This window comes from Populus nigra, chromosome 10 (genome assembly GCF_951802175.1).
Source record: "Populus nigra chromosome 10, ddPopNigr1.1, whole genome shotgun sequence".
NCBI lineage: Eukaryota > Viridiplantae > Streptophyta > Magnoliopsida > Malpighiales > Salicaceae > Populus > Populus nigra.
Window position 1 is genome coordinate 8,523,839 of NC_084861.1, and position 19,451 is coordinate 8,543,289.

A 19,451-nucleotide genomic window follows, 5' to 3' on the forward strand; every position below is an offset into this window, starting at 1 on the left:
CAAGTTCATGATATTACGAGTCTATACTAATTTTAAATCCACAAAGTTTTTATTTGAAAGGCGTATTAAAGAGCAATACAAAATTATTTTTAAAATATCATATGATAACTTAAGTTTTTTTTTGAAATGGTTATTTGATAATAATTTAATAAAAAAATTCAATTATCAATAAATTTAGTATTAAAAAATACTAAATTTAAATTGAATTTAAAATTATATAAAAAATATTATTCCAACTATTGTACTGCGTGAGGCGAGGAAAACAGTGATTTATCTTCCTTAATTAGTTTGCAAGAATAACAATAATAATACACTATATTGAGATTAAAAAAAAAACCAATAAAACATTTTATAACGATAGAGGAATTACTAACAGTATCTAAATCCCGTTTTACATTTCCTGGCTTCAGAGGGTGGCCAAAATGAAAAATATTTATTGATCAACGGCATAAATAAGTTCCTAATCATCCAACGGTGTTTACCCCAGCCATCAGCACTCAAAAACGACGTATTACCCGGGAAAACCCACATCGTCACCCTCTCTCACCCGTAGCGCATTTTAGCACTTAGAAATTCCTATTGGAAATCCCCATAGTACTTTAAAAAACCACAAAAATCCCCGCACCCCGAACGTTAAAACCGCCCTCTCCACTCCCTCTCTCTCCCTCTCTCGTCTCTAATTCTCCATACCATCCACTTCTTATATAAAGTATAAACTCCCTCTTCCCGGCGATTTCCAAACTTTTGTTTTCCGAGAAAATTCAAGATTCCTGAGAAGCAAACAGAAAGTCAGGAAGAGAGAGCTTGTAATCGGAGCTCGTGAGAGAGAGTTTTTTCGATCAATGGTGTATTCTGTTGAAAGAGAAGCAGTGTTATGGCAATGGGACAAGAGAGATCAAAACCGCCGCTTCATAATTTTGATCTTCCTTTCTTGAAGTGGGGGAATCAAAGACACCTCCGCTGCATGAAACTTCCCGACTCCAACACCGCCGCCGACGCCGCCGTTCGGGACAACAAGAACGAGAACAACGGAGGAAGAATCTCAGTTGAGCGAAACCGTAGCAGTAGCCGATCTCCACCAAGGAAATTCGGCAATTATGATATCCGGCGGTTCAAGCCGCCGAGGGAGAGATTCGGCGGAGTGGAGGAAGGGATTGATGAGGTGAGGGAGAAGATCATGCTTGATCTGAAAACGGCGGCGAATGAGATGAAAGACAAGATTTTGAGGAAAGAAGTGTCGGATGATGATAGTGAAATCGAAGAGGAGCGATCTCTTCAATCTCAGTCCCAGTCGCCGCTCAGGGCTGTGGTTGCGGCGGTTGAGGAAGCACCGGCGGAGCCGGAGGTGAGGCCGTGGAATCTGAGGACGAGGAGAGCGGCAATTGGTGGAGGTGGGAATTCAGTTCTAGGGAAAGTGAGTAGTAATAATTGTTCACCTTTGAGAAGCGACAGTGCTAAATCGCCGAGATTAAGAGGAGATAAGAGAGATAGAAAGGAGAAGGAGAAGGAGAGAGCGAAGTTTTCAGTGGCGTTATCAAAGAAGGAGATTGAAGAGGATTTCATGGTGATGTTGTGCCAGAGACCTCCTCGGAGGCCCAAGAAACGGCCCAGGATTGTGCAGAAGCAGATGGATGTAAGTAAATTCAGAGATTTTATTGTGTAAAGTTTTTTTATTTTTGTTTTGGGGATTAAAAATTTGGTGTTTTTTTTTTTGGCTTGCAGGCTTTGTTTCCTGGTTTGTGGCTAGCGGAGGTTACCGTTGATACTTATAAGGTGCCGGAGTTGCCGGAAAACGGAAAGGTATAGTTGTCGTGTTTAATTAGCAGTTCTAGCGGTCGATTGGTTGATGAGAGAATGTAGGATGATGAAGAAAGACAATTAAGATTTTGAATTTTGCGTAATTTTTGTGTTAATTTGATTGTTGAAGACGAGGTTGCCGTTAAATCAGTCAATTTGTTGTATAAGTCTAGTGAAATTCACAAGTTTTGTTCTCTTGTCTTCCTTTTACTGTTCGTTCTTGAATACCAAATAGGGCATTTTGAAACTTTTAAATTTATGTAGTTCTTGTGTTAATTAGTTGTTTAAAGCTCAGTTGGGTGGTGGGATTAGTTTTGTCGTCATTGTTATAGGTGAAGTTCCAGAGCTTTTATTCCTTTTCTCTTCCTTTCCCCATTCTTTCTCAACTACCAAGCAGGGAAATTAGGTTTTGCTACATTTAATGAGTGATTATTTGATTTTTGATTCCGTGATTTCATTGTTTCTTGAAGTTCTTGAGCTTAAGTATCCTGGGCCTTTCGTATTGCAGAGGTAGCAATGCTAGTGGTGGTCTTGGGGCGAGGTTCAAATCTCAAACTTTGCTGACTGCTCTGGTAGCTTTATGAACCTAACAAGTGGTGTACAAGAGCAGCCTTCATCCCTGTGACATTGGGCATTTCGTAGAAGAGTTTATATTCCTGGTGACTCATTGAAATGTTAGTTCAGTTGTTTTGAAATGCTAATTTTGTTTTCATTAATTATAATCTTTTCTGTCAGAATAATCTCCTGTAAAGAAAGGGCAATAAGATGTTCCAAAACGAAAGGAATTCCTTGTTCTGTGAGCTCCTTTTTGTTGAGTGCGCGTACAGGTTGATGTTAATGAATGTGATTTTCAATTTTTAATACGGTGCTGCCGGTTTGTACTAAAGTTTTTAAGCATCAATTCCTCGGACATGCTCAACTTTTCTGATATACTCCAAACAAAGTTGCCCTCGATGAAGCAAAATATGTGTGAAGAATGAGGGCATTGTTGTTGCTTGAGAAGAATGAGCTTGTTGTAGAAATGATTTTAGGGCTGGGTAAAGCTCTCCTGACATGAACTGCAAGCCTTAGCAGTTGCTAGATAGGAGAAACTTTATCTTGCCTTGCAAGCATGTTCATTCAGCTGATGCATGTTTAAAGGTAGTTTCACTGTGCCCTTTTTGGTTGCCTCGATCCTAAACTAACAGCTGCTTGTTATTTTCATCTACTAGTATGGCTGCAGCTCTCTTGTGTTCATTGATTATTCATGTTCGAATAAGTTTGGATTACATCTTACTAGCAGTTGTCGACCAATTCAAGGTTTGACTTGCTCTCTCATTAGATGCCAATGGTTCTCCTCTCAACCTTGGATACTAAATTGTGGATCGTTCTCTAATTGGAAAGGAAGATTGCAGAAAATGTGATGTTGTACGATTGCATCTTAGATTATTGCTGCTTCGTGTTTTCTGTTTCACTAGACATGTGATGAAATTCATCGTTGTGTGACGTTGGGTGCTGGTACTGGGACATTACCCGATTTTTCTACTCTTCCTCTCCGAGGATGGTTTGCAACTAAAGTGGAACTGTCCTCATTTCTTCGTTCTCCAGGACGTGTGATCTTGAGGGATTGGGATGATGATGGTTTGCCCAGGTTCCTTCATCATCCTCTGGATCCAATGATTCAGAATGAGTGATTTGGGATTTTGGATCCTCTGTTTTATGGTAGGTGATGCTTCTAAGAATGTATTGTTCATGAAACAATTTTCTCTGAACGAAAAGAAACGCTTCTACTATTGTCCAGTTTTATGTAGGGAGTAATTATAGTTTAAAGTGTTTTTTTTATTAAAAATATATCAAAATAATATATATTTTTTTAAAATATATATATATATATATATATATATATATATATATATATATGTGTGTGTGTGTGTGATATCAATACATCATAAATGAAAATATAAAAAAAAATTATTTTAAATAAAAAATTAAAATTTTAAAAAATATTTCAAATATTATATCATCTTAATGTACTGGGTCTGACATTGGAACAAGGAAGCACGGGTTCGTCTCTTGGCTAGGGTTACTTGTGTGGCCCTTCTTGACCGTTAGTAAAACGTGTGGAAATTGGACACGTTTGTCTTCTTTGTATATTTTGCTCTCTGCCGTCAGTCAACTTTTTGCGCAGGGCCTAAAAGAAATGGCAAGTGCAAGGGCAGTTCATTGACTCTCCAATTGACCATGAACACGCGTCTGTTTTATACGGTTCGATTGAGGGCCCTGGTGGGTTAACCTTTGGTCCTTCAATTTCACCTTGTATCCAGGTATGGCCCACTATTCGGAGTAATTTAGAATCCAACTCGAGGCCTTGAATTCAGCCGTATCTCTCTTCAGGTATTTTATCCTCTTTTTGCTATATATCAATAATGCGAGGAGAGCATGCCTGTAACTTTCCTATCTACATTCTCCTTTTAAATCCCTGTCAGTTAGGTACCCTGGATTTTGAATATTTAAATCCATTGCTATCTTTGCCTTCAATGTCGGATTCAGATTCATTCAAGTGGGAGGACTTTTTGAACCAGTAGATACCCACGAAGCCCCCGTCCAGGCCTGTTTTTTTATTTCTCTTAAATTGACCTCTTTAAATAAAATATAAACTTAAGAAGTGAACTATATTTCCATACGTACTTCATAAAAGCACTTTAAATTTATAGATGATTTTATAAAAATCTTTCATGAATTATAAGATGAAAATCTCTACATTGTGCTGAAAAATAAATTATAACTCGACGGAATAAAAGGAAGTCACGATTTAAAAAACGCAAAGGATAGGGCTGTGTGCGGTGATGCGGTGGGTGAATCTCACCTGCTTCCGCGTCTGACTCCGGTCAAACAAGATCGGATTTTATCTGTTTTTAGATTAATCCCAGTTAAATAAATAAAAAATCCACTTCAGGGTTAAACCAGATAAAATTCAATCTAGTTGGATCGGATTATATTGAATAACTAACGGGTCAGGAAGAATTGACATCCTTGCAATAGCATTCGACTGTGCTTGTTTATTGTTTCATCTTGATCCCATAGATCGAATTATTATTAACAAGAAGTAAAGTAAGGATGTGGAGGTAAAATATTGTATTTTTTCTTCTAAAATATTTGGGATTGCTACCTTGTTTCTTTGCATTTAGTTCTACAATTAGCATTGACAAATGTTGCTTGAATACATGATTTTATATATATTTAAAATTATTTTTGTTAATTTTATTTTTTAATATTAGAATGATTGATAATTTAGCTTTGTAATTTATTATTTATTATTTTGTTTTTCTATGAGGTTAGCGTGGTTTGCGAGTTTGTCAATATAACTCAAGTTATCACGGTTTACGGGTTTGGCAGAGTTTTTTTTCATATAGTTAAAAGAAATAGTTTTAGAGAAAAACCATGTAATTCAACTTTATAAAATAAAATAAAAAAACTAAAGGGAGTGGGGAAGCCATTGCTCACCCATACCTATTGTTAGTAATTCACAATGTTTTGCTTGTTTTTTTTTCAAATTTTGTTTGGATTTTTTTTTCAAACTTATTTTTATCGATTTTATTTTTAAAATTGGATGATTGAGATCTTAGTTTCGTAATTTGTTTCCTTTTATTTTGCTTTTGTATGGGGTGGTTTGCGAGATTGCCAAAGTAATCCAGGTTGTCCTAGTTTATGGCTTTGGTGGGTTATTTATTTATTTTAATTGGATTTGACTTTTTTATAGTCTATTTTCTCTCTCATATAGTTAAAAAAAATAGTTTTAGAGAATAGTCTTGTTATTAAACTTTATAAAATAACAAAAATTAAAGGAAGTGAAAAATTATGGATTATAATAGTAATCTACAATGTCTTGTTTTTTAAAAATTTCTTTATCAAAGTTTTTTTTGTCAATTTGATCTTTAAAATTGTGATGATTAAAAATTTAGTTTCATGATTTATTTCTTTTTATTTTGCCCTTGTATAAGGTTGGCGCAATATGTAGGTTTGCCAAGTTAATCTAGGTTACTCTAGTTTACAAGTTTGGTGGGTTTTCTTTTAGCTGAACTTAACTTCTTTATAGTCTATTTTTCTCATATAGTATTAAATAACAAAAATTAATAGTTACCCCACACCAACTATACCATGAATTACAATAGTAATCCATAATATTTTACCTTTTTTTTTGTTATGATTTTCTTTTCAAATTTACTTTTGTCGATTTCATCTTTTGATATTGACATGATTAATGAATTGGTTTCTTGATTTATTTCTTTTTACTTTTTCATTTTATAAAGTTAGTGTGGTTTGTACGTTTATTATTGAGTTTGTATTTAATTTTACGTTTTTTACAATGTACGTTGATTGGTTTCTTTTTACAATGTACGTTTTTTGTATTAAATAACAAAAAATCTTAGTATTGAGTTTGTATTTAATTTTACAATAATCTATTTTTGTTATTGTATATTTAAATAAAAAATAGTTTTTTTAAAAAAAACAAATTATAATCACAGTGGAGTTCATGACTCGTTTCACGGGTTTGACATGCTATCCCGGTTACTTGACAAGTTTAACAAGTTCACCTATCAACCATATATGTTTTTTTTGTTTTTTAACTATTTATTTTTAATTTTATCATTTAATATTGGATTGATTAAAAAATAAATTGCATGATTGATTTTTATTTGCTTTCTATATAGATAATTGTCTCAAATTAAGTGTCTATTTTTAGGTTGATGTTTATTTTTATTAACTTCTATTTTACTATATAATTAAATAAAAAACATTTTACAAGAAGAAGTTATTAAACCCAATAAAGTACATAAAACGAGTCGTGAGGGGACTGAGGTCGATCAAATCTGTCATTATCTCAATATTTTTTTAAAAGTTGCTATCTTAAAGTTGTTTCAAAAGATAAGTAATGTTTTAAATGATTATCAATGTCGCATTAGAACCCATAAAATTGATTGATTTAAGTTAAGCTATCTCGCACGCGGTTTAGGTTGCGTTTGGGAACGCGGTTGAAACCGCGTTCTTTCAAAATTCAATTTTTTTTACTAATTTTTTAATGTTTTCAGATCTTTTTGTTGTGCTGACCTCAAAAATAATTTTTAAAAATAAAAAAATATTATTTTGATGTATTTTTAAACAAAAAATATTTTAAATCACAACTGCTGTTACAATTCCAAACATGTTCTTAATTGAAAACTCAACTCAGACACATAGTTAAAGTTTGAAGGTTTTAAAATTAACCCAATAAGGCTATAAAAAAAATTCCATGTTCTTTTAATTTTTTTTATATTTTTTAAAAATTAATTCGACCCTTAACAATATACTAGTCCTAGCTAGTTGTCTTGGAAGTTAATTATTGTCTTCAACACATCAAATTAATCCAGTCCAAATGCTCTATCACAAGATTAATTACAAAGCTAAACCAGGAACCCTTATTCCGAGGAAGACGAGGATGTTGGACCACGCAGTTCTTGCTGTCACTTTTAGCTGACTGAGTTTTTTTTTTTGGTTGCCTTGCATTGTTTCCACCCATGGGGCAACGGTGATTTTTATCTAACTGGATATGGTCGGAGCTGAGATTAGATCTAAAACTCTCTGGTTTCTAGCCTGAAAGTATGATCACAGCATTTATTTTTTTCATTTTCCGTACAAGCGAGAATAATAAAAACAACTAGGCGTTAATACATGAGCATAGTTTGCCAACCAATCTCACTCCTCTTTGGACATGAACCAGTTGCACAATCAATTTACTCACCAAAAGTTGCCGAGTTGGTAAATATATATTTGAAAGTATAGTGATAATTATTTTTTTAAATATTTTTTATTTATAAATATATTAAAATAATATTTTTTTATTTTTTAAATTGATTTTAACATGAACATATTAAAATAATACGAAAACATTAAAAATAATTTTTTTTTAATATTTTAAAAATATAAAAATAAATAGGCTCAAATCAGAGGGGTTATTGCTTTACTTTCTTGATATTTTTTTTTAAATTATTTTTGATATTATCATATCAAAATAATTTAAAAATACAAAAAAAGTTTTAAAATAAAAAAATATTAAAATTTTTAAAAATACTTAGGTGCTCCTACCCCGGTCATTTACCTCATTCTCCTGCTTTTATTTTAAAAATGCATAAATACATGAACTTGGATGCTTAACCTTTCGCGATAATTGCAAAAAAGCACACATGGGTAACTTGGATGCTTAACCTTTCGCGATAATTGCAAAAAAGCACACATGGGTATTCTTTGAATTTCAAACTTCTAATAAGATTTGTGATTTTTTTTGTAACTACAGATTTGAGAACATAACAGAGAGAAAAAAATCACATGATGTATAGGAATAACAAAATCATTATTATTTGCGCTTGTTATTCTGGATCTGTGTTGTTAAACGGGACAAGTTAAACGAGTCATGGATGAAAGTTGCGTGTTTATACTGTAAACAACTAGTTAGTTGATGGCTTTCAAATGGTTAATTAAGAGTTTATCATGAAGAAAAAGAAAGGGGGAAAAAAAAAAGGAAAGAAGGAAGGCAATAGAGCTGGTGGCTGCATCCCTCGTCCGAGGAAATCACAGATACTAAATTCTCTGATGCTAGCCTGGATGTCACTGTGGGCCTAAATTCCCTATGCATGTGAGAGATCGGAAATGGTCAGCGATTGGAAACGGTCCTGGTTTCTTGGTAAGACTCGTGACTTGAGACCAGACCTGCTTGCATAACCGGGCCTGATCCTCGAAGAAGTCACCACATCCATTTCGCACACCCATGATTAACCTTGGTTTGGCTGTTTTTAGGCGGCAATTTTTTATGCGTGCATTCTGTTTCAGGAAGGAAGAGTGTGCATCTCTAGCAAAGAGCTATGGAGCAGATAGGTCGGACCAAAAATGGAAAAATGAAATACTGAAACGAATTCTTCTTTTGAAAAGTCCATTTAAAATATGGCTAGCTTCTATTGGCGTTGGGCTTTTCCAACTAGGTTGGGCTACAATGGGCGATCGGCCCAAACTTTTTGTCACATTGCTCTTGATTGCGAGGCCCATGGATTGTCCTCTCCTGTCTCCTCTCATAATCCCATCTGTTTTTAGCAGAATTGGGTCCTAAATTCTATTCACCATACCACAAAAATATATGCAAAGCTGTATTTTTTTTAATTATTATTATTATCGTTATCATTGATTGTTATGTTACAAGGACACGTGTTAGTTTTTCTTGTACGGGACTACTAGATTTCTTTCAAGTCGAATCTTAGCCAAAGCCACACACGGACATTATATGGCGATGCCCTCGAAAATACTAATGTGAAGCAATAAAAGAGTAGTTAAAAAAGAAAAACTATAACGACCTTCCAGTATAGCTTTGGATCTCCAAGTATTTTGGAGAGCACAATTGATGTTCGAGGCCAGGTGTGCTAGAGCTGGATAGCATTTGCGGGAATGAGCAATATCCTACTACTATGACAGCTAGATTTTCATTTTCGAACTCTGGAAACGATCATGGAAGCCGAGTCCATGGGTGGAAGGACCACAAGCTTGCAGAATTTCTGTATTAAAAGCGGAGAAAGTACACAATTATAAGAGGAGAATGATTCAAAAGGAAAGCTGAAATGTTCACTAATGAAATATCATTTGTGTGGAAATACTCGGCAAATTAGGCAATTAACACAGAAAATAAAAAGAATAGGCAAAAAATACAACAACAAATTTTTTTAATGAAATAGCACATTCTTAAAACGTTCAGAAAAATAATATTTTAAACCGCATAAATTAATTGATTTCACGGTTTATAAAGTTTTGTCGAGAAAAATGACCAATAATCTGCGATGGAAGCGCGCTTGTTGAGGAAAATGATCAATAATCATCCTTTTCTTAGTCTCCTTTTACCTTTCCCATCCTCCCTTCTCTGGACTAGGGTACAATGATTGCAATTAATGGGACGATAATTTCAAAGGAGAGCTATCTAACTAGCATCTACTAAGGACTTGTAGCAAATGAAACCAAAAATGGATAAAGAATCGTGAAGACAGGCCATGGCCAGCCTCGGCCAACTTAACCTTGTCAAATGTATCAGGATCACAACTGTAAACACCCATGGCGCCATCATTTTCACGTCCACCACGATGGTTTCATATATGCAGCTGGAAACTTGAACGAATCAATACTAAAAGTGCAGAGAGGTTGTTGGGTAACCAATCATATCATACAAATTTGAGGCTCTCCTTTCAACTCACAAATCAATGACGTTAATTAGGCGTGTCTTCATTCATAAAGATGGGAAAATTTAGATAAGAAAAAGACGTTTAATTTTGGGAATTTCCCTGTGCGAGAAACCAACAATAGAGGTTGAAAAATATGTGCAAAGATGCTGTGCTAGGCCACTAGCTTGCTTTTATCTATCAATCTAAGTAATATTATTGTTGTTTTTGTTGAAAAAAACCCCACCTTCTGCTTAACAATAACCCAGATATGAACCAGGGTTTCTTGCAATTCACAGAGCTTGAATCTTCAAGTTCGCATTGAAAATAGAAGTAATGAGTGAAACGGGGAAGAATGTGCTGGTGTTGTGTTTTATTATGCTCTTGTTTTTTGAAGGTGTCACTCCAGTTCCTACAATTACTTCACCAGCGAGTGAGCTTCTTTTGTTTCATCTGTTTTTTGCTTGTTGTCTTGAAAATTTTAGCTAAATTTCTTTATTTTCACAGAGATCGTTGGTGGGTTTTTCTCAAATGTCGTGTCTGCTCTCATGAAGTGGCTGTGGTCTCTGAAAGCCACTGCCAAAACAGGTTTGAATCTCTGAATCTACTACCACATTTGCTCCTTTTGTTCTGTTCTGTTCTGTTTGTTTGCTGGTTTTGGGCTTATGAAATTTTCGTGGGTAGTGATCTCTGGTCGTCCAATGAAGAAGTTTGAGAGTAGGTATGCTGTGGAGACGGTGTTTGATGGAAGCAAGCTTGGGATTGAGCCCTTATACTCTGTGCAGGTGTTGCCCAGCGGAGAGCTTTCTATTTTTAAAACGTTTAATTGTTGCTTTTATTATCTTTTCCTGCTTAGAAATAGAAACGTTTATTTAATCGCGCTTTAAAAGCTTGGTATTTTTTCAAAACTTTTGAAAATTGAGTTATTTTTGTCAAAACTTTTAGATTATTGTACTAATGTTTTCTTAAAAAATCAGAAATACTAACCAAATCCTTGGACATATCTAGATAATGGTACTTCTAAGTGGCTTTGAATAACGTTCCAGGGTGGTTGACAGAAAGGTATTATAAAAAAAATAAAAATATAAGATGCCCCATACTGATGAGGTAATGCAGATCGGACAATGTTAAAGGTGGTTAAGAAAGCCAAGGCAGAACCAGCAGGAGAAACTATTTGTATTATTTGGGTCAGAAAAGCTCAAGGGGGCCCCTCTTAATCATTCATTTTTGATTCCTGAATGGAACCACTTCATACTGTTTTGTCTTGAATCAGCAAACACAGAACAAAAAGACCAGAAGAACTCATGGACCCTGTAATAGTATGGTCAAATTGAACCATCTTCTTTATTAAATTATGAACGAAAGAAAAGGACAAACGAGGCCTCAAATCAAGTTCAAAAGAACAAAAGAGAGCCACAATTAATCGATTAAGCTACTAAAAACCAGAAAAAGAAAAGAAATCAAAAGATAAAAAGAAAGAAAAGCATGGATAGGGATAGCAATGAAAGAGAGGAATACCTTGTTCATCTGTCTCCCAAAGCGATTGCCATGTTGATAGGTAGGCATCGACAACAGTCACCATCATCCAAAAAATCACGACCCCTCCTCCCTGGTACTGTAGTTTTCACTTCCCAGAAGTGATCAACACTTGTAGTGGTCGAGTTTCTTCTTTGAGATCTAATCATTTCTTCGCTAGAATTTTCTTTCAATTTACAGACTATAATTAATCACATGCTCATCCACGAACCAAAATGATAGCAGCTGAATACACCTGTACTTGAGCCACCAACTACTAAAAATAACAAATAATCATCTCTTCTTCTTTTTTACCTTACCGTTACAAAACAGCGAACCTAAACCAAAAAGATTGACTGTTCCTCTGGAAATGTAGGGTGGTGGTATATTCAAGACAGGACTAATTCTGACCCCGTTTCCATAAGAACCACATTTCCTTAACAGAGGGGGCTTCTGCTGTGAATTGTAAGAATAAAATGCAGCAGAACTGGGTACCGATGATTTTCTACTTGGAACAGAAGCTTGTTTCTGCAATTGAGGCTTTTGAGTCTCCTTGGATAACATTGCTTGTTTTGGAGGATTTGGAGCTGACCCAGTAGAGTTGCTTCTTGAAAGAAAGTGTAGCGATCGAATGAGGCCTTTGCTTCTAGTGCTATCACAATTCAGACTATTGCTTCTCTTGAACTGCCAAAAAGATTTCGATGCGGGCTTTTCATCTGCATCAAGACTCATTGACAAGAATTCTTTCAGTTGCTTCTTCTCTGTGGTCTCGGAGCTTCGCTGAGGCTGAGAGATCAAAGACTTCAGCTGATCAGTATCTTTAGAGGAAATGATATGTTTCTTGATTTCGACAGGCAGGATCTTGCCATTAGAGAAGAGCTCATCAGCAGAAGACAATTCTTGAACAAAGCTGTTGCCAAAGCAGAAATCGAAATCAGAATCCAACAGAGATGAATCTAATCTACGATGGTAATGATCTTCAATGGAAACAGCATCTGTTGTTTGGTTGAGATCATGCGAAAAGGAGATTCTTGGACTGATTCCCGCGCTTGAAATCTCCGAGCAGACATCTATAGCCATATTAGGGATAATTCACCTCTTCTGAGGTAGAGCAAGAGCTTTTGTGAGTCTAGTTTCCCATTTCTTGAAAGCGGGCAAAAATTTCAAAAAAAAAAAAGAGCAATAAATGCGATAGATTTGGAGTCAAGAAAGAGCAAAAGACTGAAAGAGAGGAAGAAAGAGAAGAAATTAAGGGAATTAAAAGTCAGAAATAGCAGCTTTAGCTCTTGCTTTTTGTCTCGACTAAGAGCATCTTGTTCCAACAGCGGAGGATCGATCGATTATATATATAGTGGAGCAATCTTGAAGCAGTGTAAAACAATTGATGCCGAGGAAGAATAAAGAGGACGAAAGTAGAATTTAAGCACCGAAAGGCTACAAAAGAATACCTCTCTAGGATGGTTTCCAAAGAGGCAACGACACTTTCACTTTTAAGAATTGCCTATAGCCCAAATGAGATTGAGTGAGACCTTCTCACTTTCATCTTCTATACAGTAGAAGCTTCTCTATGGGGTACAATACATGTGTAAAAGCACGCTCACATGAACTTTTAGGCTACACCAAATCATGATCAAGGAAAAAAACAAAAAAACTTAGTGGCAGCCATCTCACTACCATAGATTTTTCGTTATTGTTTATTGGGAAACGGGATTGATCTACTTATTGCTGGATTGGTTAGCAGTGAAACTGAAGTAGTTTAAGTAAAACAAACGTGTAATAGCATTGAACCTTGTACTCTATTAGTATCAGCTTTTCTTCTTATAAGAAGAGTTTACCACTTTTTTCCTACAATGAAAATGCCTTATCATATGTATTTATTTCCTAATTATATCATTTCAATTTCCTTTTCTAAGCAAATAGTAAAATGCTGTTGTGAAGTTACTGTCTAATTGTCGGAGACATGAGGAGATGATAATTGAGAGGCTAACCAATTCTGTGGCTTTCGAGGTAGGGTCCGTCGGCAAATAATTGACTTAGGCAAGCATTATATCCTCCAATTTTTGGAATTGCTTGGTGTGATAGCAACCCAAGCTTCATTCTTGAAGGCACTGTCATGTTTTGCATTATATGTATGCTGGGCTTTGGCTCAACAACGTAATGACACGGATATGACTGCCTAATCTAATGCCAATAGATCCAAAATAAGATTCTTTTTTCTTTTTTCGCAAAGGCAAAAACGTGACGTGTCACTAAAAACACCAAAAACCCAACCAGAGTTCTCCCGGGAAAACAGTGTGCAACACCGACAAGTTATTTCCCTTTGAAACTCATCCTCAGAAAAATAGCATGAGGTTAATTAGCCATACATTGAGAGGAGGGGAAAACTGAGGACTGAATTATTCTTTGGTTACTGGGCTTCGAATGTTGCTATAACTTGGCTGTTCATGTTTGAAAACCTATGATATAGTTCTTGTTGACTGCCAACTTATTGAAACAACTTGTTTTTTCTCTATCATGTTGGTTTTCTTTGAGAATCCAAGTTTTCAAAGGAAACGTCTGAGATTTAGAAGAGAAAAAGAAAAGATCAACAAGAGAGAAGGGAATCCCACCTCGCACTGTCAAAATGTTGATATTAGAGGTTAGATGCATTTGCCAGGTGGCAATCTGGGTATACCAGAAACTAAGATCTAGAGGCAATGGACTGCCCTTGTCAGCTTTCTGAGTATTATTCATTCCCCTGCCACATGTTACATGTCCGATCAGATCACGTTTTGTTTTTTGCACCCATTTTGGCATCTCCTAGGAAGTTTTGCACACTGCAAGTGCAATTATGAGAGCTAGAACTGTCTGTCCATTACACGTATACATAGCATGAGCAACATGTACACCATCTCATTTCCATCACCAAGGCTACAAGCTAGTGCCCTTCTGCTCAGCAGAAATTAAGGCACGAGTCATTATCCAGAGAAACCTGGGAAATTTTATGCATTTCCAAGTTGTGAGAAGAAGGGTATACAGGATAAATTGAGAATTAAAGTCCAAGATACATTGGCACGAATTTGAATGATGTGCAAGAAATTGGGACTAGAGCTATCATCTGAGATGGTGAAAATGAATCTATAACTTAACTACGCATTCATTAAGGCCGCTCGCTTAAGTATCATGTGCTCGAATAGTTTCGACTGTCTGTAATAGCTGGAGATAGTATGGGATTATTGGCAATTGCTGGTTTGGATTCGTTCCACTTTTATTTGCACGTCTATTAATTAAAGAGATATCGTCCATAAAGTAAGAGAGGGAAGAAATGACAACAATATAAATCTAGTCACATCCTTACATAAACTCTTGTAGAAGGGACAATTGCCTGGATTAAAAACCATTCTAAAGATGTCATGTGAGGAATCTTGGGCTGGATTTCCCTCGTAGGATACAACCCAACACAAAATGCTATTCATTGTCCCGTCTTCTGAACTTCATTCCAAGCCAATTCAATTAATTATCAGGCTTCAGCTAGACTTTTACAGGATTATGTCTTGGATGCCCCGCCCCATTTGTGGGCCCTAATGCTTCAGTCTCTATCTACACCCTCGTTTTTCTTTCCAAAAAAAAATCTCAATTAAAATGAAGAAAGGTACCTTTTTCAAACAAGTATATAATTTTACTTTTGTGTATAGTTTTGAAAGGTCGATTTATACTCGAAGTTTGTTTTTAGAGTGCAGTTACCGTAAATGGGTCTTTGTCACTGTGATTCTATGTTGAATCGATCAACTCTGACTTAAAATCTTAAGCATTTGACAGTCACGCTAGCCATGGACTTTGAAAGATTTTGAAAGAATAATAATAAAAAAAAAACCTTGATCACCACAAAGATGTACTGAGAATGTTCTATTGATATGCTTGAAGTCGTTAACAGGCATTTTAGCTAGCACCCAAGTAGTGTATATACCTCCCTTTCTTCTTACTTTAAAAGATTTACTGTTAGAATCTGTCCTTTACAGCACATAAATAAATAAAGAGTAAATTCCAATAAAATGAAAATGTATCTCTTTATTTTCTACCGGATTCGAAATAAAACATTCGGTTCTTGCCAGCAGTTTGCTTCCAGTTCTATTTGAGATATACTTTTTGTTTGTTCGATCTCTAATGCCATTCTTGTTTCTTCATCATTTATGTGTGTGTTTAGGCAAGGCGTTGTATATATCCTGTGACCAACTCTATGACTGGATTTTTACTCGTATTTTCAAGGATTTCATTGAAGTTTGCTTGATCATGTCAGAGTTATTCAAGCCGTAACCAGCAAAAACGGTTCTCTAGTATACTCAAGTGTGCTGATATATTCGAAACTCTTTTGATATACAGGTAGTTTAGGCTAAATATGATTTAAATTCATATACAGTACTGGATAGGCAATGCGCATGCTATCCATATAGAAGCGTACTATGAAATTCTACTCAAGCAATACAGAAATTATCTCCTGCAGTTATCTTTTCTCTCATAGTTCTTTGATAATTGTAGCATGGTATCAGAGAGCTGTTTCTTCGATTATACTTGTTCCATCGATTTCACAGCCTCAATTTTCTTCTCGGCCGAGCTTCTCTATCACTATCAATTAAACCCAAAAAATTATGTTGAATGCAAGACTCAATTTGAGCCACTGCTCAACTGTCATAAATTAAAAGAATTCATTAATTATGGAACCATCCCTGATCCCTGCCCCCCTCCTCTTATTCCCAACTTCAGGACCTCAACACTTGAGTCAAATCCTGCTTATGACTATTGGTTCAGGAAGGATCAAACTTTGCTCTCTTGGATTCGTTCTTCTATTTCTGAGGAAGTATTTACTTATGTGGTTGGATTAAAGACTTCCTTCGAAGTATTTACTGTGGAGATTTGTCTAGATTTTATTGATAATAATAATACCCCACCACTATGCTTAGTGAAAACATCATTAGTGGTTAGTGCCACAATTAGTGGCATGTTTCAAGGCTCTCCTTTCTGCTCTCCTTCCTCCTATAAATGAAGACAATTAGTGATTAGTGAGTGCAGTGCAAGTGAAGAGGTGTGTGCAAGTGTGCAGAAAAAAATAATGCAATTGTGAGAGTGAAAGAGTGCAGATTTGAGAGAAACACCGTGTAAGAGTGAAACACTGGGTTTTGTGGGATTGTACTGGGTTGAGTTGAGTGTTTGTATCATTCCTCCAATAATATACAATCTGCTGCCTCCGTGGACGTACCTGGTTTTGAGAAACCACGTAAATCTGCTTGTTTGTGTTTTATTTGTGTTTGTTTTCGGTTCAGTATGCACAACATTTATTACCCCTGATGATCCTTCACGATCTCATCCTGTTTCCTCTAGTTCACAAGATACATAAACAAAGTTGTCCTCCTCTTCGCATGCAATATCAGCTTCTAATCCTGAAGGTTTATATATGGTTGTGTGCTGATCTTCATCCAACTAGTACTGCTACTAGCCAAACCAGTATTGAGTCTTCACCATCTCAGGTTGTGAAATGGACCCACCCCATGATTCCGAGGCCTTCAACCCTCTAAAAGCATTCTTATGCTGTGGTGGCCAAGAAAGACCACTACTGTTTCAGAACCTCACTCCTTCAATCAAGCTTACAAAAGTGTAGAATGGCGTGCTGCCATGCAGGATGAATTCGACGCTCTTATCTCCAACCGCACCTTGTCTCTCGTTCCAAAACCACCACCAGCAAATGTGGTAGGAAATAAATGGTCGTACAGAATAAAGAGGTCAGCAGATGGCAGAATTAAACGATTGATCAAAGGCTCGATTGGTCGCAAGGGGTTTCACACAACAGTATTGTATAGATTTCACTGAAAATTTTAGTCCAGTCGAGAAATCTAACACAATTGGAATTGTACTAGCATTAGCAGTATCAAATGGATTGATTTTAAGGCGTTGGACGTGTCCAATGCTTTTCTACATGGCACCATTACTGAGGAGGTCTATATGACTTGACAAAAGGGTTTTGAAGATCCTACAAAACCTAAATTCGTCTGCAATCTCCATGAATCTCTTTATGGACTTAAACGGGCTCTACAAGCTTGGTTTGAGATACTCTCTAGTTTTCTTCGCACACTAAGCTTTCAGGGATCTAAAATTAATACATCATTGTTCATCTACAAATAGCAAACTGTAAGAGGTTTTATTCTTATTCATGTAGATGATATTTTTCTGACTTGTATTTAAGAAATTCTTTTGAGTGTATACAAGTAGTCTAGGCTTAGGTATGATTTAAATTCAAATGCTAAACAGGGTAGGCAACACGCATGCTATCCATGCACAATTGTACTAAAAAATTTCTACTAAAGCAATACATAAATTCTCTCCTGCAACCATCCTTTCTTGAATAATAATACCTTAAATAATATAAAAACAAGCTTATTAAATCATGCACGAACTAGATAACACCTTATTGGCACTTTATTTTCACTATCAAAACATTAAAAATACTTAAAATAGGTCAATAAAAGTCAATATTAAATTCTAAAACATAACAAAATTATATTAAAATTTATCAAGTTATTAAATTGGATAACTACAACCATGAATATATATTAGGTTTATGGTTTTGCATTAATTTTGACCTCTTCGGACAAAATTATTCATATATTTTTTTACAACTATATTAAATGTTTGTTCCTATATTTTATAGAGTTTTCCATAAATGAAAGGTGATAAAACCAATTGACTTGGTTATTTTATAACTTACATATATGGAAAATAAATATTATTTAGATTTAGTAGGTATTCTTTTGTGTCACGACGAGAGAAATCAATACTAAAAAAGTTAAAATATAATATTGATACAATGTTTTTTTCAGGACATCTCTATAATGAAAGCAAGTTATATTGTTAGAGATCATGACATTCATTTAAGCAATGAAAGAGGTGCTTTGAAAGCTGATTTCATTAATATGAGATATATTATTGTAGAAATTAATTCAAAATTTGTAGTGGATCATCTAGCATTTAATAATATTGATTTTATTGAGTTTAGTTTGGTGATCGAAGATTATCAAGTTTTATCAAGTGTTGTTGAAAATTATCAAGTACTATATATAAAAAAAGAATTTGCAAAAGTTGCTGCTCATTGCTTAGCTATAAATTCTAAAAATTATAATTGTCATATTAGCTGATGTTTTGTTATGGTATTTCTTCTCAATGTAATATTAATTAATAGTCAATGAATCATACTTTTCCCTTTTCCCTTTTAAAAAAATAATGCCTCACATTTTTTACCAACACACTTTATTTGATGACTTGTATAATGAGAGCAAGTGTTGTCTGTATGGGTTAATAAATAGGTTAATTCTACATACACACACACTAGTTTATTCAGGATAAAAAAAAAAGAAGGAAATATAGAAATTTAATGTATAAATAATGTATAAAAAATATAAATGAAGTCGTTAATTCAGTTTCTACGGAAAAACACATTGAATCCGCCACTAGTAGCGCAATGACCCCATAGAAAAGTGTTCGTTGAAGCGCGAACCTCCACACGAAATCAGTCGAGAGCTGACCCGTCCACTCCTTGTAGCCTACGGTTTTTGCTTACTGCCCAGAAATAAATAAATAAATAAATAAATAATAAAAACTTTCCTTGGTTTACAAGTCCAAATAAGGACAGAAAAAGGACATATATAACAGTAGATCCAGTAACTATACTTTTATCATTTTTCTATTTCAGTGAACGATACTGGAAAATCTGTCTATTGAATCTTCCATGATTTCAAAAATCATTCAATTTATTACTTCTTATGAGGTGTCGATCGAGTTTATCTTGAAATCTTGATATATTATCGTGTTTCTAATCGGTCTTACTGGAAGGACTTAATTAGAAATCAAAACTTTTTTTTTCCATGAAATGAAATTTTAAAAAATCATAAACTAGAGGTATTGATT

The 19,451-nt window shown here is 35.0% G+C and overlaps 2 protein-coding genes across 2 annotated transcripts; one reads left to right on the top strand and one right to left on the bottom strand.

Moving 5' to 3' along the window:
* Positions 1-522: 522 nt before the first annotated feature.
* Positions 523-2,658, top strand: LOC133704488 (uncharacterized). Its single transcript, XM_062129320.1, has 3 exons — positions 523-1,633; positions 1,723-1,800; positions 2,306-2,658. Exons 1-3 carry the CDS (start codon positions 875-877, stop codon positions 2,309-2,311), a joined length of 843 nt encoding a protein of 280 aa, XP_061985304.1. The 5' UTR covers positions 523-874; the 3' UTR covers positions 2,312-2,658.
* An 8,653-nt stretch (positions 2,659-11,311) lies between these two features.
* On the bottom strand, positions 11,312-13,286 carry LOC133704772 (uncharacterized). The gene has a single exon (XM_062129741.1). The coding sequence runs from the start codon at positions 12,597-12,599 to the stop codon at positions 11,814-11,816; it is 786 nt and encodes a 261-aa protein (XP_061985725.1). The 5' UTR covers positions 12,600-13,286; the 3' UTR covers positions 11,312-11,813.
* Between the last annotated feature and the right edge of the window lie 6,165 nt (positions 13,287-19,451).